The sequence below is a fragment of the Oxyura jamaicensis genome, chromosome 5 (genome assembly GCF_011077185.1).
Source record: "Oxyura jamaicensis isolate SHBP4307 breed ruddy duck chromosome 5, BPBGC_Ojam_1.0, whole genome shotgun sequence".
Lineage (NCBI taxonomy): Eukaryota > Metazoa > Chordata > Aves > Anseriformes > Anatidae > Oxyura > Oxyura jamaicensis.
In genome coordinates this window covers 25,411,898-25,427,296 of record NC_048897.1, presented here as the reverse complement: position 1 = coordinate 25,427,296, position 15,399 = coordinate 25,411,898, and the positions used below count along the sequence as shown (strand labels likewise).

General features: G+C 50.6%; 1 protein-coding gene and 1 long non-coding RNA gene across 5 annotated transcripts; one reads left to right on the top strand and one right to left on the bottom strand.

Annotated features, from left to right (window-relative positions):
* Positions 1 to 2,092: 2,092 nt before the first annotated feature.
* LOC118168089 (synaptotagmin-5-like) lies at positions 2,093 to 14,705 on the bottom strand. Of its 3 annotated transcripts, none has more exons than XM_035328202.1 (7): positions 14,250 to 14,699; positions 11,662 to 11,841; positions 10,450 to 10,565; positions 8,512 to 8,889; positions 6,238 to 6,357; positions 4,909 to 5,014; positions 2,093 to 3,067 (listed from the first exon to the last, which is right to left on the bottom strand). In XM_035328202.1, exons 2-7 carry the CDS (start codon positions 11,828 to 11,830, stop codon positions 2,766 to 2,768), a joined length of 1,191 nt encoding a protein of 396 aa, XP_035184093.1. In that variant the 5' UTR covers positions 11,831 to 11,841; positions 14,250 to 14,699; the 3' UTR covers positions 2,093 to 2,765. The 3 variants fall into 3 exon arrangements, with proteins under 3 accessions (XP_035184093.1, XP_035184094.1, XP_035184095.1); XM_035328203.1 differs by lacking the exon at positions 14,250 to 14,699 and adding an exon at positions 13,372 to 13,494; XM_035328204.1 differs by lacking the exon at positions 2,093 to 3,067 and adding an exon at positions 3,076 to 4,324 and having other exon boundaries at positions 4,874 to 5,014; positions 14,250 to 14,705.
* LOC118168090 lies at positions 11,868 to 13,535 on the top strand. Of its 2 annotated transcripts, XR_004751350.1 has the most exons (3): positions 11,868 to 12,319; positions 13,119 to 13,282; positions 13,383 to 13,535. It is a non-coding gene; the product is annotated as an uncharacterized LOC118168090 (long non-coding RNA). The 2 variants fall into 2 exon arrangements; XR_004751351.1 differs by lacking the exon at positions 13,119 to 13,282.
* Positions 14,706 to 15,399: the final 694 nt, after the last annotated feature.

Here is a 15,399-nt window from a genome sequence, read left to right as displayed (position 1 = left end):
CCTGAGCAAGCACCCCAAGCAAAAGCCAGATCTCAGAGGGGCTCGGCAGTCAGGCACCTGGTGCCACCCAGAAATAAAGGGCTTGTGGAGGTGCCCAGTTTAATGCTGGTGGGAGCTCAGACCCCTGAGTGAAGGCTTGTGCTTGTCCTGTGCGTGGTGCCAGAGCAAGGTGGACCAAATGCTTCGCCATTAGCCCCTGCACCAAGGTGCAAGGCTTCCAACACACAAAATGACTTTGCCTGGCTGGTGGCTGTTCTCCGTGGGCAAATCCATGAGCAGCTGATATTATTTTTAGTTCCCAGCAGCACCACCTTGGGGCAGGGTCACGGCACTCTCAAGGAGAAAGATACTCCCACCCCAGCCGCTGCGTCCCAAACACGTGCCAGGGAGAGCTCGCGAGGCTGTGCATGGTGCCTGTGGGGACAAACCCCAAAGGTGTCCCGGAGGGCAATGAGACCAAGGGGACAGGACAGGCAGCAGCCAGCACAGGCACTTCCGACTGCTTTGGCAACGGGAGCGCTTAATTCTTTGTCACCCTGGTAACGATGCCCTGAGAGCAGCGGAGAGGAAACAGCAGATGTTGTGCTCTCGATTATTTTCCCTCAAACTCCGGCAAGCAGGTGCAGGTGTCCTTGGCCTTCCCTCCCGAGGTATTTATTGTGCCCAGCCACCTCCGCAGCTCTGTGTCAGCTCCCTACACGATGCTCTGCCAGGCAGGGCATGCCCTGCCAGCGCTCCCAGCCCTGCAGTGTGTGAGCATCCTGCCCATATGGGAGCCACTGCTCATTTCTGCGAGGTGTCCTGCCCAAGAGCTCATTTTTAGAATACAGCTAAGGTCCCCGGGAGCTTGTACAGGCTGGTGGGGCACTGTTCTCTATAGGCACAGGGGGTGTGAGGACACTGCGTGTCCCACTGGCTGCCCTGGGCTTGGTGGGGCTTTGGGAAGCATCAGCACGATGTTGTCTGAAGCCCTGCTCAGACACGTTAACCACTTGGGGTGCAGGGCCATAATAGTCACACACACAGCACTTATTGTAGTATTTACTCTGTCAGAGGGAAATTTCTTACCAAGGAAGCAAAAAGACTGGAGAAAAAAAAAAAAAAAAAAAAGAGTATTTCCATGTAATTGAGATCCCTCTCTGAATTCAGATGAAATGCAAGCACGTGAAATCCCCTGAGCTTCGTGCTGCCACTGTCTGTATCGGTGCTGCTTTCGGGATGTTCGCTGTAACTGCGTGTTTTGTGGGACCGTCCCTCCTCAGGAACTTGTGGGTCACCAACACTTCTCCTTTCAGTTCAGCAGGGAATTCTGCTCCGATCCCAAGAACACTGTGATGTCTGTAATTGCCTTGGGTAGGCTGGAGAAGCTGTGCAAGGACTCAAGCCTGTGGTTAATGCTCAGAGTCCTGCTAACACAGGCACACCCAAACCAGTCAAGTTGCCAACAGCCAGGAAGAGCAGCTGCACAGAAATAAATCTCCAATTCATTTTAATAGCTCCAAATCTGAAGTTGCTGGAAGCTAATTATAGGAGCTTTGACAGTTCAAGGATTAAAATTATCTTAACAGCATAAACACACTGACTCATTGCACTGACAGTCTCCTAAGCGGTGTGTTCACCTGCGAGCTAGAGGCTGATTTATTTGTTGCAGGTTGGCCTTGAGATGGGGAAAGTAAGTGAACAATATGGCTCTGCTGTTTGACAGTGCTTTGCTCTGGTGATGTTTTTCTGGTAGGATTTGCAGAGCTATTTGCTCACCTGTATCCATGCCTGTACGTCTTTATTTGTATAATGTATACATTCATATGGAAATAGTATCTCTTTATTTATAAGCCACCCTTTTCTTCCTCAATTTGTAGGTGTTTGGGCCTGTCAGACCTGCTGGCCATGTGCACTCAGTAATTGCTTGCAAGGGCAGCACAACTAAAGGTCTGTGCTGCAACATTTCAGGGCAAACAAACACAAGAGGAGCTGTGCAAGGGTTGGTGGCTGCAGGGCATCAGCACCAGCACATCCTCTTCTCCTTTCTCTTTTGCTGGCCTCATTTCACTTGCTTCCCACACCACGAAAGCTGTTGTGACCTAAATTAGCATTTTTTTTGGTCACACCATGTGCAAAAACACATTTAACAACTTTCTCGTAAGGTGACATCTTACGTGTCTTGTGACTGGAGCAGAGGTAGGATTTTTGAGGACTGTCACTAAGAAAAAAATGTAAAAAAAAAAGGAAAGCTGGAGCTCCAACCCACACCTGCCTGCAGGCAGGCAGGGAGGATGGCTGCTGCCATCCATGTGAGGGAATGTGCCACCGTGAAAGCCTGGGAAATTAGTCAGAAGGACATGCTAGGAGTGTAGGAAATGACAAATGGGTCTCTTCTTATCAGACCAGGAGAGGGAGACAGGTGAAATGTTAAGCTGTGACTCCTCCTCCCCATCCCCTTTTTCCTCTTGTCCACCCAAAGCAGTGAGCACCTCAGGGCAGGCATTATTTCCTTCCATAGGTGCAAACCTTCAGCCCAAGGCGCTGCTAAAACCCTGCTGCTATATTAGATATGATACGGGACCAGCAGAGATGAAGAACCTTCTCCCCGCCAGGAGCAGCAGCACGGAGTGGGAGGGAGCCAAACAAGGAAGAGATCATTACTTCTGTCTTATCAAGAGTTCCAGGCTCTGACCCATCTTTTAGCTGTGCCCACCGTGAGCGTTGCTCGTTTGTCTTTGTGAAAGACAACTTGGCCAACTTCAGCATGAGGAACCGGTGCTCCTCTAAATGAGGAGAGGGTGCCACTTAGCTACAGGCTGCTGGATGGACTTTTTCACGAGGTCCCAGTGGTCGGATGCTTCCCTTGCTCTGCTCTTCCCCACTGTGGCCTGTCCGATGAGGTGCCTGGGGTCAGAACCCACTTGGTAAATGGAGACAAGCACGGTGCAGTCCCATGCTGGAGGCTCAGGCATATGGAACAGAAAAGTCTCGTTGAAAATGATGAGCGGTGTGTGGGCCCGCGGGCTGGATTTCTGGTGCCTTTGTCTGTGGCGCCTGCAGGAAACATCGATCCTCGCATATACATCTGGGAGGGAAAGAGAAAGGGAAAGAGAGGGGCCTGGGAGCATTGCAGCATCTGTCTCTGTCTCAGTTGGCTTCAGCAATGCTGGAAATCAGACCACTTGGCCAAGGCATCTTAATAGGTAAGTAGCTAGTAGGAGCTATGTGATCCTCACCATCCTGCAAAGGCAGAGCATGATCGACAAGGACAACCTCCGAGTAGTTCTGCAGTTGTGTAACAAGCTCTGAAGTTAGTAGGAACAGGGCGATGGAGGAAAGTTTACTTCTGTTAGTCCTAGAAATGCTTATGCTAAACCCAACACCTGCAGCAAAGCTCGGACTGAAACAACAGATAGGAGCCTTTGCAATTGCTTTAACTGTATTTAATTAGTGAAATGGAAAAGTGTGGCTTTAGAGGTTCAGATAAGAGATCTTCTGAGCACGTAAGGCCATGGGAAGAGTTCAGCCCAGGCTGTGGGAACAGTTCAGCCCAGGAGACAGTAGCCCAGGGATATCAAAGTCTGCTGTGCTTCTCTCAGTCCCAAGGGGATACCTTGGGAATACAGCGAAGAGGGAGAGCAGGACACAAAGCGGCAAAGGAAAGAGCTGCCTGCCTTCGTGCTGTTCATGTGCTGAGAGCTACAGGGGGAAAACAGCTTCCCATTCTTCCTCCAACTCACTGCTTGGTGCAGGAGAGAAATGCACATAAGACAAGGGTCCAAAATCTGAAGTGCGGCTGAGTTGGGCTGATTGCCTGTATCAAATGTTGTTTTATAGGAAAAAAAGGTGGCTCTACCTCAGCCTTTTCAGGGCAAGGAGCTGTTCACAGCTTATCTACAATGCAGAGCATCTCTAAGTCTGCTCTCAGGTGTCATCTCATTGGTGGAGATTGATGGATGATAGTGGTGCTCTGGTTACAACCCCGAGGAGCGCCGTAGTACCTCTGCACTTCCTTTGCCCCAGGGTATCCTCAAGAGGAAAAGCAAATTGGCTCCATACTGAGGGCAACAGGACTGTAATGAAATCCAGTTCTGGGGTCTCTGCAGAGCAGAGAAAGGGAATTCAAGTCTTGTGATGGAGGGAAGGGGATGAAAGACGCTGCCCGAAAGAAGTAGCTGGGTGTTTCATTAGTGTGATGGGCCTTGGGGGCTGATTCAGCAGCGCTTTTCTGTCAAGGCTGGGGTGTGATGGGCATGAAAGGGACCTGCTTCTCAACACCCCCATGCTCTTCTGTGTGGGTGAGAAAAGATAGCAGGCAGCAGAACAGAGAGCAGCAACAAGCTGTCCTGGTTTTAGTTAGGAGAGAGTTAATTTTCCTCCCAGTAGTTGGTAGGGTGCTATGTTTTGGATTTACAATGAGACTAATGTTGATAACATGCTGATGTTTTACTTGTTGCAGAGCAATGCTTACACTAAGCCAAGGACTTTTCAGCTTCTTGCTCTGTCCTGCCAGCGGGCAGGCTGGGGGTGCAGCAAGAGCGGGGAGGGGACAGACCCAGGACAGCTGACCCAAACTGGCCAAGGGGTATTCCACACCATCTGACGGCATGCTGGACAATATATAGGGGTGGCTAGCCGGGGTGGGGGGCTGGCTGCTTGGGGATGGGCTGGGCATCGGTCTGCGGGTGGTGAGCAATTGCATTGTGCATCACTTGTTTGTACATATTATTATTATTATTTTATTTTTCTGTCCTAATAAACTGTCTCTATCTCAGCCCACAGGCTTCAGTTTTGTCTCGTTTCTCTCCCCCATCCCAGAGAGGGAGGGGGGAGGGTGAGCAAATGTCTGTGTGGTGTTTAGCTGCCGGCCGGGTTAAACCACAACACAAGCCCAGCCAACAGGGGATATAAAACCCTTACTCTTACCTGCAGTGCTGCAAGTGGGAGTCGTCTTGGCCTTGAGCAGCCCAACCTCTATTCTCTGAGAGATGGGAAGGCACTTCAGCGACACGAGCACTTCCCCCACGATGTCCTGTGGAGGGAGGGTAGAAGAGCATGCAGTGAGCAGCCAGTGCAACAATCTGCTGCCACCGGGACCACACATCAACCTTTCTGCAGCTCACCAGGGTGCTCTGATGGGCCCATCAACTGAGGCTGCAGGACCACGACAGCATTCTGGCCATACCATGATTTTCAGCATTTTTATAGAGACTGACTTTTAGTTTTTTAACTTACAGCAATTGCCAGCATTGGTTCTTTATTTGTTTGGTGTAGCAGTTTCTTTTTCCTGGTGAGGAACAAGAGAGCCCCTGTTCCCCTTCAGCTGGATTACCTAGGTGCAATTCTGAGTTTTCAGGCTCACCAAACCCAGACTGGTTTGTCAGTGAACATCACAGAGCATCAGTTCCCGAACCATCACTTAGCGGAGTTAAACGAGCTGCTCTGGGCTACAGGAAAGAGGCTTCCAGCTCTCTCTTGTTCCTAGGGGCGGTGAGAGATGAGGTACTACCATACGGACTACATCTCTGCTGATTTCATGGTACAAAATACTAATTCTTATGGCACCACAGGTTTTGTTGTTGTTTGTTTGTTTGTTTGTTTGTTTCTAGAGGGCCACAGGAAATACTAGAGGCTGCAGACTGTGACGTTTTGGGGTGCTATGAGAAGCAGGATTGCAACTAAATTCACATTGCTCACATTTTGCAACAAGTTCCCATGTATAAGCAACAAATCAATGTTTCTTACAGTTAATTGTTCCGGTTGCTGGACTAGGGATGCCACTTTTTCTCTGGTACGTTATGCACTGCTGTTGTTAGCAACCATTTAAAATACACAGCTATCATTTAAAAACCAATATTAATTCTTTATTGGAACACATCTCGTGTTTTCCTTATGGACCATCAGTCTCTAAACAAACCAAATGGCTGCCAGTGCAACGCACTGTGAACTCTTGTCCCTGCAGGTGGAGAAGGGAAAAGGTGCTGCAACATAAGCCTGGTCATCAATACACCTCAATCCTTCCCTGGCGGTCTCACCTTTAAGAGGCAATTTGAAACTCCACGCCCCAGCCTTCCTGCGCTCTGCAGGGTGCTGGGAGCAGAAGGGGTCTGTTACCACCTGCATCCCACAGATGGACCCCAGGGATGCAGGGCTGGGATTTTCCACTAATAAAACTAACGGGTGACTGTACTGACACGCAGCTCCCTGGCATTGTGTGAGCACACTGGGTAAGGCCATGTGTTAGTCATTAATTACCTTTGTGGTCTTCTGCAGCTCTGCACACACAGCCAGGCTTCGGGAAGCCTTCAGCTCCCTCAGGGCAACCCTGACTTCCCCCAGCACAGCGTTTCTGGAGTATTTGTCAAACTGTTGAACCTGTGGGAGAGAGGAAAAAAGCATGTCCATAGGGTGAGGTGTGGGATGGAGCTGTGCCACAACATCCACATGGCCCACACCTCATTTCAAGGGGAGCTGGCTATTTCCACGTGTCTCCATTCTCACTGGTGCGCACCAGGCTTTTGGGAGCCATGCAGTCCTGATAGCAAAGGATGCCCATGGCAAGAAGAAAAATTCAGATGCAGTAGTGTCACCTGAAGGAGTGCTTCCACCTCTGCTAACGGCCTGGCCCCTCTGGCCTTGCTGAATCCTGCCCTCGCTCTGTGCAAGGTTTGCTCCCTCCCAGCTGGCCGGGTGGTCACTGGAATCCCCTTGCACAAGAGCATGTCTTCTGACAGCTGCCCACACTTGCTCCGGGACAGCTCAGGGTGTTTTCTGCATGTGCTCACACGTGGCTTCAGCCCTGATTTGTGCCTGCCCTCCGCAGCTGTTTCCCCAGAAGTTTGCTCTCCGGCATGCAGCCATTTCCCAGCTCTGCTCTGAGCTCCCAGGCTTCACTGCTTGCTTCCCTCTCGGGAGCACGGTCACAGTGTGTGGCCACGGCTTTGCGCACACGTTTTATGCAGGCATGTTTTAGTTTTCAAATGAAACCACTTAAAACTGCTGCCTGATGGGGAACAGATTTACTGCTGTTGCTTCGTCACACTTGGAGCCTATAGCTCAATGTCAGTGCATGAATCTGCCAGGGTCTGGAAGGGAGTAGCGTGAAACCACTTCAGCAGCTAGCAGTCTTGCTCCCCCGAGGTCTCTTGAAGCTCCACCTCCATCTCTCCTTCCACCTCTTGCTCTGCCTGCACAGCCTAGCTCTCCTCTTTGTACTGTGCTCCTGCCCTTCCGCTGCAGCCATGTCAAGCTGTTGCTTTGCTGCGGTGGTTTCCTTTGATAAACCCGCCAAGTGCTTTTGCTTGTGAAAGTGGCACTCAAAAACTGAGCAAGGAGTAAACAAAACTGAGACAGGAAAATGTAATGGCCAAATCAGAGGGGCTTTGAAGTAATGTGAGTCTGGACATCAGTCAGGGAACATGAGATCTGCAGCAACACATGGGGATCACCGTTCACATTCAGACCTACAGTCTGTCTAGTCCACTGATGCCTTTTGAAACAGAAATTGCTGGCTGGTTGCACCTCAAGTCAACACCTCCAGACCTGTGAGCTTGTTCCAGCTCCGGTTTGTCTTTTTTTGTGAGACTCCAAATTTTGGGGTGATCCGCTTCCCTCTGCCTCCAGCTGAACTCCTGAGCTCCATGGTATAAAGTGGAAAAAGGAAGAAAGCACAAAGACTTCATCTTCCTGCCCCAGCTCACTGCTGGCTCGTGTCTGGCTGCTGGCTTGTGGAGAGAGCAGTGGGACTGGCTGGGAAATGTCCTGTCTGCTGTGGATTTCACTGGTGATGGCTTTGCTGCTGTCCCCTCAGCATGCATTTCAAAGACACCCGAGTGTATAGGGTGTCTCACAGCTATCTGTTGCCAAGGCACATTAAAAACCCTTGGGTATTCATGGGTACGCTGCAGTGTTATAGAGGCACACCTGAACTGGCTCTAAGTGAGGCAAGTCTGAAGCTGTCAAACCACAGTAAGAAAGAATCAGGTAGAAGAGATTTCAGGCTGCATCTGCTCACCATGTTATCCCCATCTGCCCTGCCAGCACTGTGGGATATCCCTCAGCTCAGGGGGCAGCCATGTGTTTACCCCAGGCCCCAGCCTCTATGCCATACCCTACTGCAGGACCATGCATCCCAGGGGATTTCTACAGGGAATGGCTGTGACATAGGACAAGAGAACACAAGCAAATACAGATTTCAGAGAAATCAAACCACCCCTACAGCCTTAAAATGCCCAAGAAACCAGTCAGGCACGCCTTTGAAAGCCAAAGTGTTTAGGGTCTCCAGGCTTTCTGACCCTTCTGTCTGTCAGTGCCACATGACATTGGTTACCTTGGTCGTGTTTCTGTCGCTGAAGAGCCAGCATCTCAGCTGGCTCTCATCCAAGAGGACCTGGTGAATGAGTCTGGAGTGTTACCAACCCCCTTTTTTTTTGTTCCTCAGAGGGATAAGAGATGGAGACACCTCAAGAGAAAGGCCTGCAGTCAAGGCAACGCTCTATGCCTGCTACCAGAGCTAGCACCCCAGCCCACCTCCAACTTCAGAGTACTCTTCTTCATCTTGGTGTCCCGCAGGGAGCAGACAAAATGGTCCCCGAAGGCTGGCCTGCTGCAGTTCTTCACCACCCGGCTTCTCCACTCCTGGACCACACACTGGAGCCCAGGGATGCGGGATGGGACCTCCTGCAGCAGTCGGACCCGGACAGCAGACCCGGTGTGCCCACGGCCTGGCAGCCCCCATGCCTCCAGGCCGCTCACGAGCAGCTCACATTGCTCTCTGCGGTAGAGGAGAGAGAACTTCAGTTTGCCCCGGGAGCTGGGCAGGAGTCCCCCATCAGTGCTCGGGTCTTCGGCGGTGCTGCAGGAGGGGCAGGAATGTGGCTCATCCGGCCCCACTCGTAACTCCGTCATCTAAGGAAAATGAGGATGAGAGGAAGAGAGAGTGATGGGTCTTTTAAAGTGTGGTGTTGTTAAATTTTCTTCTTTTTCCTACAATGGCAGGCACAGAAGGTGTGTTGATACCTAGTGCTTTTGCTCGTGCAGTCATGCCAGCACCTGACAGACCAGCTCCCTGGCATAGCACAGCCTCATGGGCTGGTTCAGACCACGGGAAGAAAGAGGTTGAAGAAGCTTTGCTACCCTCGGGATCTGCACTCGAGCTCCCACTGCCCCCATGCAAACATCCGCTGCTGGGCTCTGTGCCACGGGGGCCTCTCTGGGGCATCCCCAGCAGCTTCAAAGTGTTCTTTGCTTTCATTTTCTCTGCAAATGAGTGCCGTGGACATGACGCTGAGTACCCTGCACAGTGGAGCCCGACAACCACACTGCACCAGAGAGAGCATGGGCATCAGCACAGCTGTCTGGCCGTGCAGGATGGCCACTCTTTTAGCATTTTTCCTTTCTCACCATGCTTTTTTCTCCAGTGGGAGATGAGCAGCTGCAGCCCTGCGATAGCCATTTTGTACTCAGCAGCTGCTGGTGGTATTTTGGGGCTGTTGCTGAGCAGGCTCTCGCCCCTCTGCGGAGCTGTCTGCGCCCGCCTCACTGCCGCTCCGCTTCCTGCTCTGCAGCGAGGCCTGGCCAGCTGCGGGGAGGTCAGCAGGAACTTGAGGAATTTGTTTTATTGGAAACCACATCCCTCCGGTAACAGAGGCACAGGCTGGAAGTGGGGAAGAAAGCGGGTTGTGGGGGAGGGAGAGGGGACAGGAAAGGCCCACAGTTGCTTCTTCAAGAAAACCCAATACATTCTGGATGAAGGAGAAGCAAGGAGAAGTGAAACTTCTGATCGAGTGAGGTTTTTCATCAGTTTCCCCAAAAATGGCACTGTGGGTTTCTTCACTTCCCTCAGCAACAGACTCCATGAGCTCTGCGACTGCCCCCAAAACACCTGAAGTAGCTGCAAAGGTCCCTGCTGCACACCGCGACACCTACCTCCTACATCTTGCTTGCGGCCTGCAGAGCCAGAGCATCTCCTAGCAGCCCTGTTTAGGAGACTTCTAAATCTGAATATGTCACCCAAAACTCACCCAGGGCACTCCCAGTACCCGCTGGGAGGCTGAAGGACGATGACACACATGTCCTGAGTGCACTGGGGCTGTGGGCAGACTGCAGTACCCTCTGGGGTCCTCGTGTGTCAGTGCTTTGCTTCTTTTGCTCCCCCCCTTTCCTCCTGTGTGTCTCTGGGACTGTCTGGTCCTGCCTGGGAAACAGGCGAGTGGGCTCATGGCCCTGACACATGTCTGGCCCTGACACCCCACGTGAAGGTTGTTATTTAAGTGAAAGAGCAGTATTTTGCTTCCTCCGTTCCTTTCAGCTGGAGACATTATTTCTTTATATGTTTTCTTGCCACAGGTTTTTGCATCTTGTTTTCTAGCAGAGGTGAGAGGCTGTCAGTCAGCACACCTCTTGACCCTGTGGGGTTTCTGCAAACAAGGATGGCTCTCGACCTTGCCCTAGCATCAACGTACTTGCCTTGAAATTTGCACGGCTTGCCTTAGAGGTGTCAAGCAGGAGAGGTGGCATCTTCTTCCCCCAAAAGCCATTCTCTGCCTTTATCCTCACCCTGTCTTCACTGTGGTATTTCTTCTCTGTGGGAATAAAGAAAAGCCAAGTAAGTGATGTCCAGCTTGGAGATGATGTATGGAGGCTGAAAGTCTGAGGATGGGATTTTTATCTGGGAGTTTCTGAAAGTCGTTAGGGAGCACAGAGATTAAAAAATCCCATCTCTGGAAATCAGAACCTTTGTATGGGATACTCCAAAAGCTGGGTACAGGTAGAAGGACAACAGATCCTACAGCCTCTCTTGACCTTTCCTCCTGTAGGGACCACGTTGTCACCAGCAAGGCCTTTTTTGTGAGACCTGCTGAAGGGTCCCACGCTAATGCTGCCATCGCTTGGATGCTGGCACCAACCTCCTGGTGTGAATGCCCTATATTTTAGAATTTTGGGGACAGCCTTGCAAAATGCTTACAATATAAATGCAGCTTGGAGCCGTCGAGCAAGCTGTGTTCAGATGACACTTGGCCTGATGCTCCCAGACAAGAGAAGTGGGGTGGGCCATGCTCAGTAACATGGCTTGTGACACTGTGCAGCTGGGAAGGGAAGGAGAGGATTGGATTTTTTATCATTCTTGTTTTGTAAAAGCCATCCAAGCAGAGGGGGATTGCTGAGACTGGGAGACAGGAGGCTGGGGAGAGCTGGAATGAGAGCGAGGAAGAGCTGGTGAGCCTGGCATCACCTGGGGCCTGTGATAACAGATGGGCTTGGAGGGACAGGAGAAGCCGTGCATACATTTCTGGCCTGCTGAAGAAGCAGCTGGTTTCCTGGCATAGCAAGGCTACAACAACTGTGTGTGCAGGGCATGCTTTTGGGGTCCTGAAATGTGTGCCCCGTTTGTCTCCTTACAGGTAACAGCCAGGAGAGGTGGCCTGCCCCAGCTCCACATCATGTCAGCGAGAGGGACCTGGTCCCTCGCCTGCCTCAGGTCAGGGCACCTTGGGCACGGTGCTTGGCACAGTGACTGAAATGCTCGCAGTTGGAAGCATAGAAACTGAGGACATAGCTGTTAGCGAAGCCATGCTCATCTCCTGCATCTGGTCCAGGATGGAAGTTGCTTTTTGAGAGGAGAAGGTAGCAGAAACACAGGCCCCTGGTGGCTGCTGAGCATTGTTGCCCAATACTTACTTTTTCTAGCCCTGTGGCGTTTCTGGAGCTGACACACCTGGCAAGCTAAGATGGTCAGGGCCACCAGGAGCAAGAGGATGGCTACTACCAAGATCCCATACTTCCAAGTATTGGAAAAGGGCAGCTGTAAGCTGTGCAAGGTGAGCGTGATGGAGCTGTCCTCTGCCATGCCTTGTTCCTCTGAGAGAAAGAGAAGGAAGAAAGGGGTCAGCATTGCTAGCACTACCTCTCTGTGTTGTACGACCCAAGCAGGATGCGGGCTGGGAAGGAAAAGGTCTGTATGCAAGTCATATATAAACTGCAGCTTAGGCCCATATGCACAGAATTGGTCATGTTTCTGGGCATGCAATATCATTTATGTGTGTTTGTGCTCGCTGGATCAGTGCTGCACCATCACGGGTCTGTTCTCATCAGTGCCACACAGGCAGGCTTCTGCTGGATTTCACTGCTTCTGGCCAGAGCAATTGACAAAGCAGCTTATGGTCTTCCAAGATGAAAGGCTGCTGGAAATGTGCCACACCTGTGATTTCCCTGCAAGCTTCTTTTCAGCCTGCTTCCTTGCCCTCCATATACCACTGCTGCCTCCTACAGTTGGAGAAAGACACTTTCAGGGAGTGGAGTGATAGGACAAGGGGAAATAGCTTCGGACTAAAAGAAGGTAGGTTTAGATTAGCTATAATGAAGAAATTCTTTACTCAGAGGGTGGTGAGAGACTGAGACAGGCTGCCCAGAGAAGCTGTGGCTGCCCTAACCCTGGAAGTGCTCAAGGCCAGGTTGGATGGGGCTTTGGGCAGCCTGGTGTGGTGGGTGTCGGAATTAGATGCTCTTTAAGGTCCCCTCCAACCCAAAACACTCTGTGACCCTATGATTCAGTTACTGTCCCTTCTGCTTATTGCCTTCTGACAGTGCCTGACAAGAAGATGCTTGGGGAAAGCGTGTGAGAACACGCTGGGTCCCTGTAATTGAAGCTGAGGGAAGGCCTCTGAAAATTTGAAGAAAGGGATCTGGAGAGTTTGTCATCTGTCCCTAGAAGTAACCTGACAATCCTAGGAAGAAGAATAAGCATAGTTTGGACTTCCATCTCTGTTCCTTTGCTTCAAGAAAAAGATGGCAGTGGTCCATTAGGCTATGGCTCGCCATAGCCTTTCATCCTGCTTAGCCTAAGTAACCACAATGAGGACTGGAGGAAGGGATTCTTCCAGTCCTCTTAGGGTAAATATCCTTTAAGAGCATTATCACCCTTCACAGGAAAAGGTTGAATCCATCTAGAGAGGAGCAGGGATGAATGCTCCCTCCCCCTAGGCCTTTACACCCATTTACAATAGAGCTCTGGTTAGGAATAGCATTTGGTGGTGGGAGATTTTATTATTATTTCTCTCTCTCTCTCTCTCTTTTTTTTTTTTTTTCTTTTTCCTTCATGATTGCTTAAGATGAGACTAGAACACTAATCGTTGCAGGGAGCAAACATTTCACCCAACTCTAGCAAACAAGAGCAGCCAAGAAACAGAGCCCAGCTTTGGACAGGATCTATTCCAAGAAATTACTGCTGGTTTACACAGCCCAAAGCAAGCTTGAAAGCAGGAATCAGCTTAGTGAAACTTCCTGCACAGAATCTCTAAATGTGCGTGATTTCTTCACCTCAGAAGATGTTGCTGTTCGTACCAGCTATTTTCTTCTATGATTTCTCATGACTGACTGTATTATCTGTACCTTTGTTGCAGGACCACGTGCAGCTGCTGGGGTATATGCTCTGTACCCCATCCTCCTCTGCTGGGGATGAAGCAGTAGAAATGAACGGGAAGTGACTGGCAGAGACATCCTTGTGTGGGTGAGAGCTAAATCTCAGTCTAAATAAACACTTCCCTGAAAAAAAAGGCACTAAGAGGAGCCTTTAAAACTGGCTGAGAAATTTAACTCACTGCTAATGTGCAACAAGTTGTTGCCATAAAAATGCTCCAAGAATCACAGGCAGGCCGAAGGGCAGTTCTATGGCATCCAGAGGAATTCACCTATAGTATAACCCTCAGGAAGAGCATAGCATGAAAGTAAAAGAACCTGTAGATTAACAGGCAAAGAATTGCATATATCCATTAGTCCTGATTCTGCACTGCAGATCCAGAGACCTTAAAGCTTGTGGCTGGCTGTCATTCACCAGAGAGGTTTCTTATTTTTAAGAACGTGCATCTCTATTATGTAGCAGGAAAACAGCTATTTAAGTAAAAGCAGCGAGGTTGAATGTCTCCTGAACCATCACACTCAGCCTGGCACTCCTGGGACTTGCTCCAAATCAGCTTCACCTTTCAAGGTCTGCTGTGAGCTGCCCCAGCACTGCTGGCTGAGTTAGCCCAACCCCAAAAATGTGCACGGCCGCTCTGCCATCGCACTGATGGGGCAGGACAGGCCTGGCACGACAGGTCCATCTCCATGTCCCATGTCCCCATCATCTAAATCTGGCTGTCACTCGTTCCTTGTCATGTGGACGGCAGCCTCCAGCAAGCCAGGTGTTCCCCACAGAAACGAGAGGATCCCATCCCCAGCTCCTCCCAGGTGCCTAACTCAACACTGGGTGACTTAAACAAAAATCATACCTTCAGAAACGGCTTAAAAGCGGGTCTGTGGGAGCCCTCTGAGAGCCTGCACGCCGCCAGTACGCAGCAAGATCAGTTTGTTATTCTAGAAAAACAAGGTCCCACCCTGCTCAGCAAGACGGGAGCCAATATTGACGAAGCTGGTTCGGAACAGGGCGTACATGTGGAACAATGTGATGGCAAGGCTGCTGCTTGGTTAACTCCACAAGAGCTGCAGAGGGATGGGGTTTTGGGTGTCTGCTTGGTAAATCTGGCCGTGAGGGTCACCACAGGAGGTGCTCTGTGCTGAGAAACCCTGCAGCTCCCCGGAAGGTCCTAAGCAGGGCATGAAGGGGAGAGGCTGAGCTTCTGGGCTCTGGGAGAGGAGCATTTGTAACCCTCTGCTGCTCTTGGCGAAATCATGAAACCATGGCAAATGCTGGCCAGTAATCCCTAGTCACACATGATTGCAAGCCCTCAGGAAACATGGGATAGGTGAGTGGCATAAGAATACATGCTCTTCATCTGCTTTTGCTGTGCAGTTGTTTTTTAACTCTTCTTCCTTTACCCAAAGCAATAGGATTTTTTTTTATTTTTTTTTATTTTTTTTTCCCCAAAATCTGTCCTGTGGCTGTCGGAGCTGTTGCAGCTGGATACCAGGATGCAGCTGAATGAGAAGTCTTTGCACACACTAGCGGAGCTAGATCCGTAGGCACCTGAAAGGTAGGAAAGGTTTTCTCCTTCAGGATTAAGAGGGTGGTGCCAAGTTACATGGCAATTAGAGGGCCAAGAATTGAGGAGGAAGACAAGGAAGGAGGTAGAACAGCTTCCTCCAGGGCTTTCCTTCCTCCCTCACCTGGTTCTCATTCCTTGTCCCATCTGGACTTGAGGGCTTGGATCAGTCCTGTTCAGTCTTTCCAGTCGGGAACTCTGCTCTCTCTCCATCAAGTCACCCAAATCCAGCCAGATTTCTTCCCCCAGAGCATTTGTTAGCAGCTACTAGCCCACCCCATTGGGATTACAGCTATCTTTAATCCCTGCAGTTAGGAGATGCGGCTGCATCCTTGCTTGCAGCATGTCTACTTTAGATTTGTTTTGCAAGCTGTGGCAAGGAAGGTGGGAACGGATCCCCTGGGAGTCTGCTGTGAAGACAGCAGCATCTCCCCTCTGC

Coding starts and splice junctions, on each gene's coding strand:
- LOC118168089 (XM_035328202.1), bottom strand. CDS start 11,830: ATGGCAGAGGACAGCTCCATCACGCTCACCTTGCACAGCTTACAGCTG. Junction 10,566..11,661: donor ACGCCACAGGGCTAGAAAAA/GTAAGTATTGGG, acceptor TTATTCCCACAG/AGAAGAAATACCACAGTGAA. Junction 5,015..6,237: donor AGCTGCAGAAGACCACAAAG/GTAATTAATGAC, acceptor CTCCCTCCACAG/GACATCGTGGGGGAAGTGCT.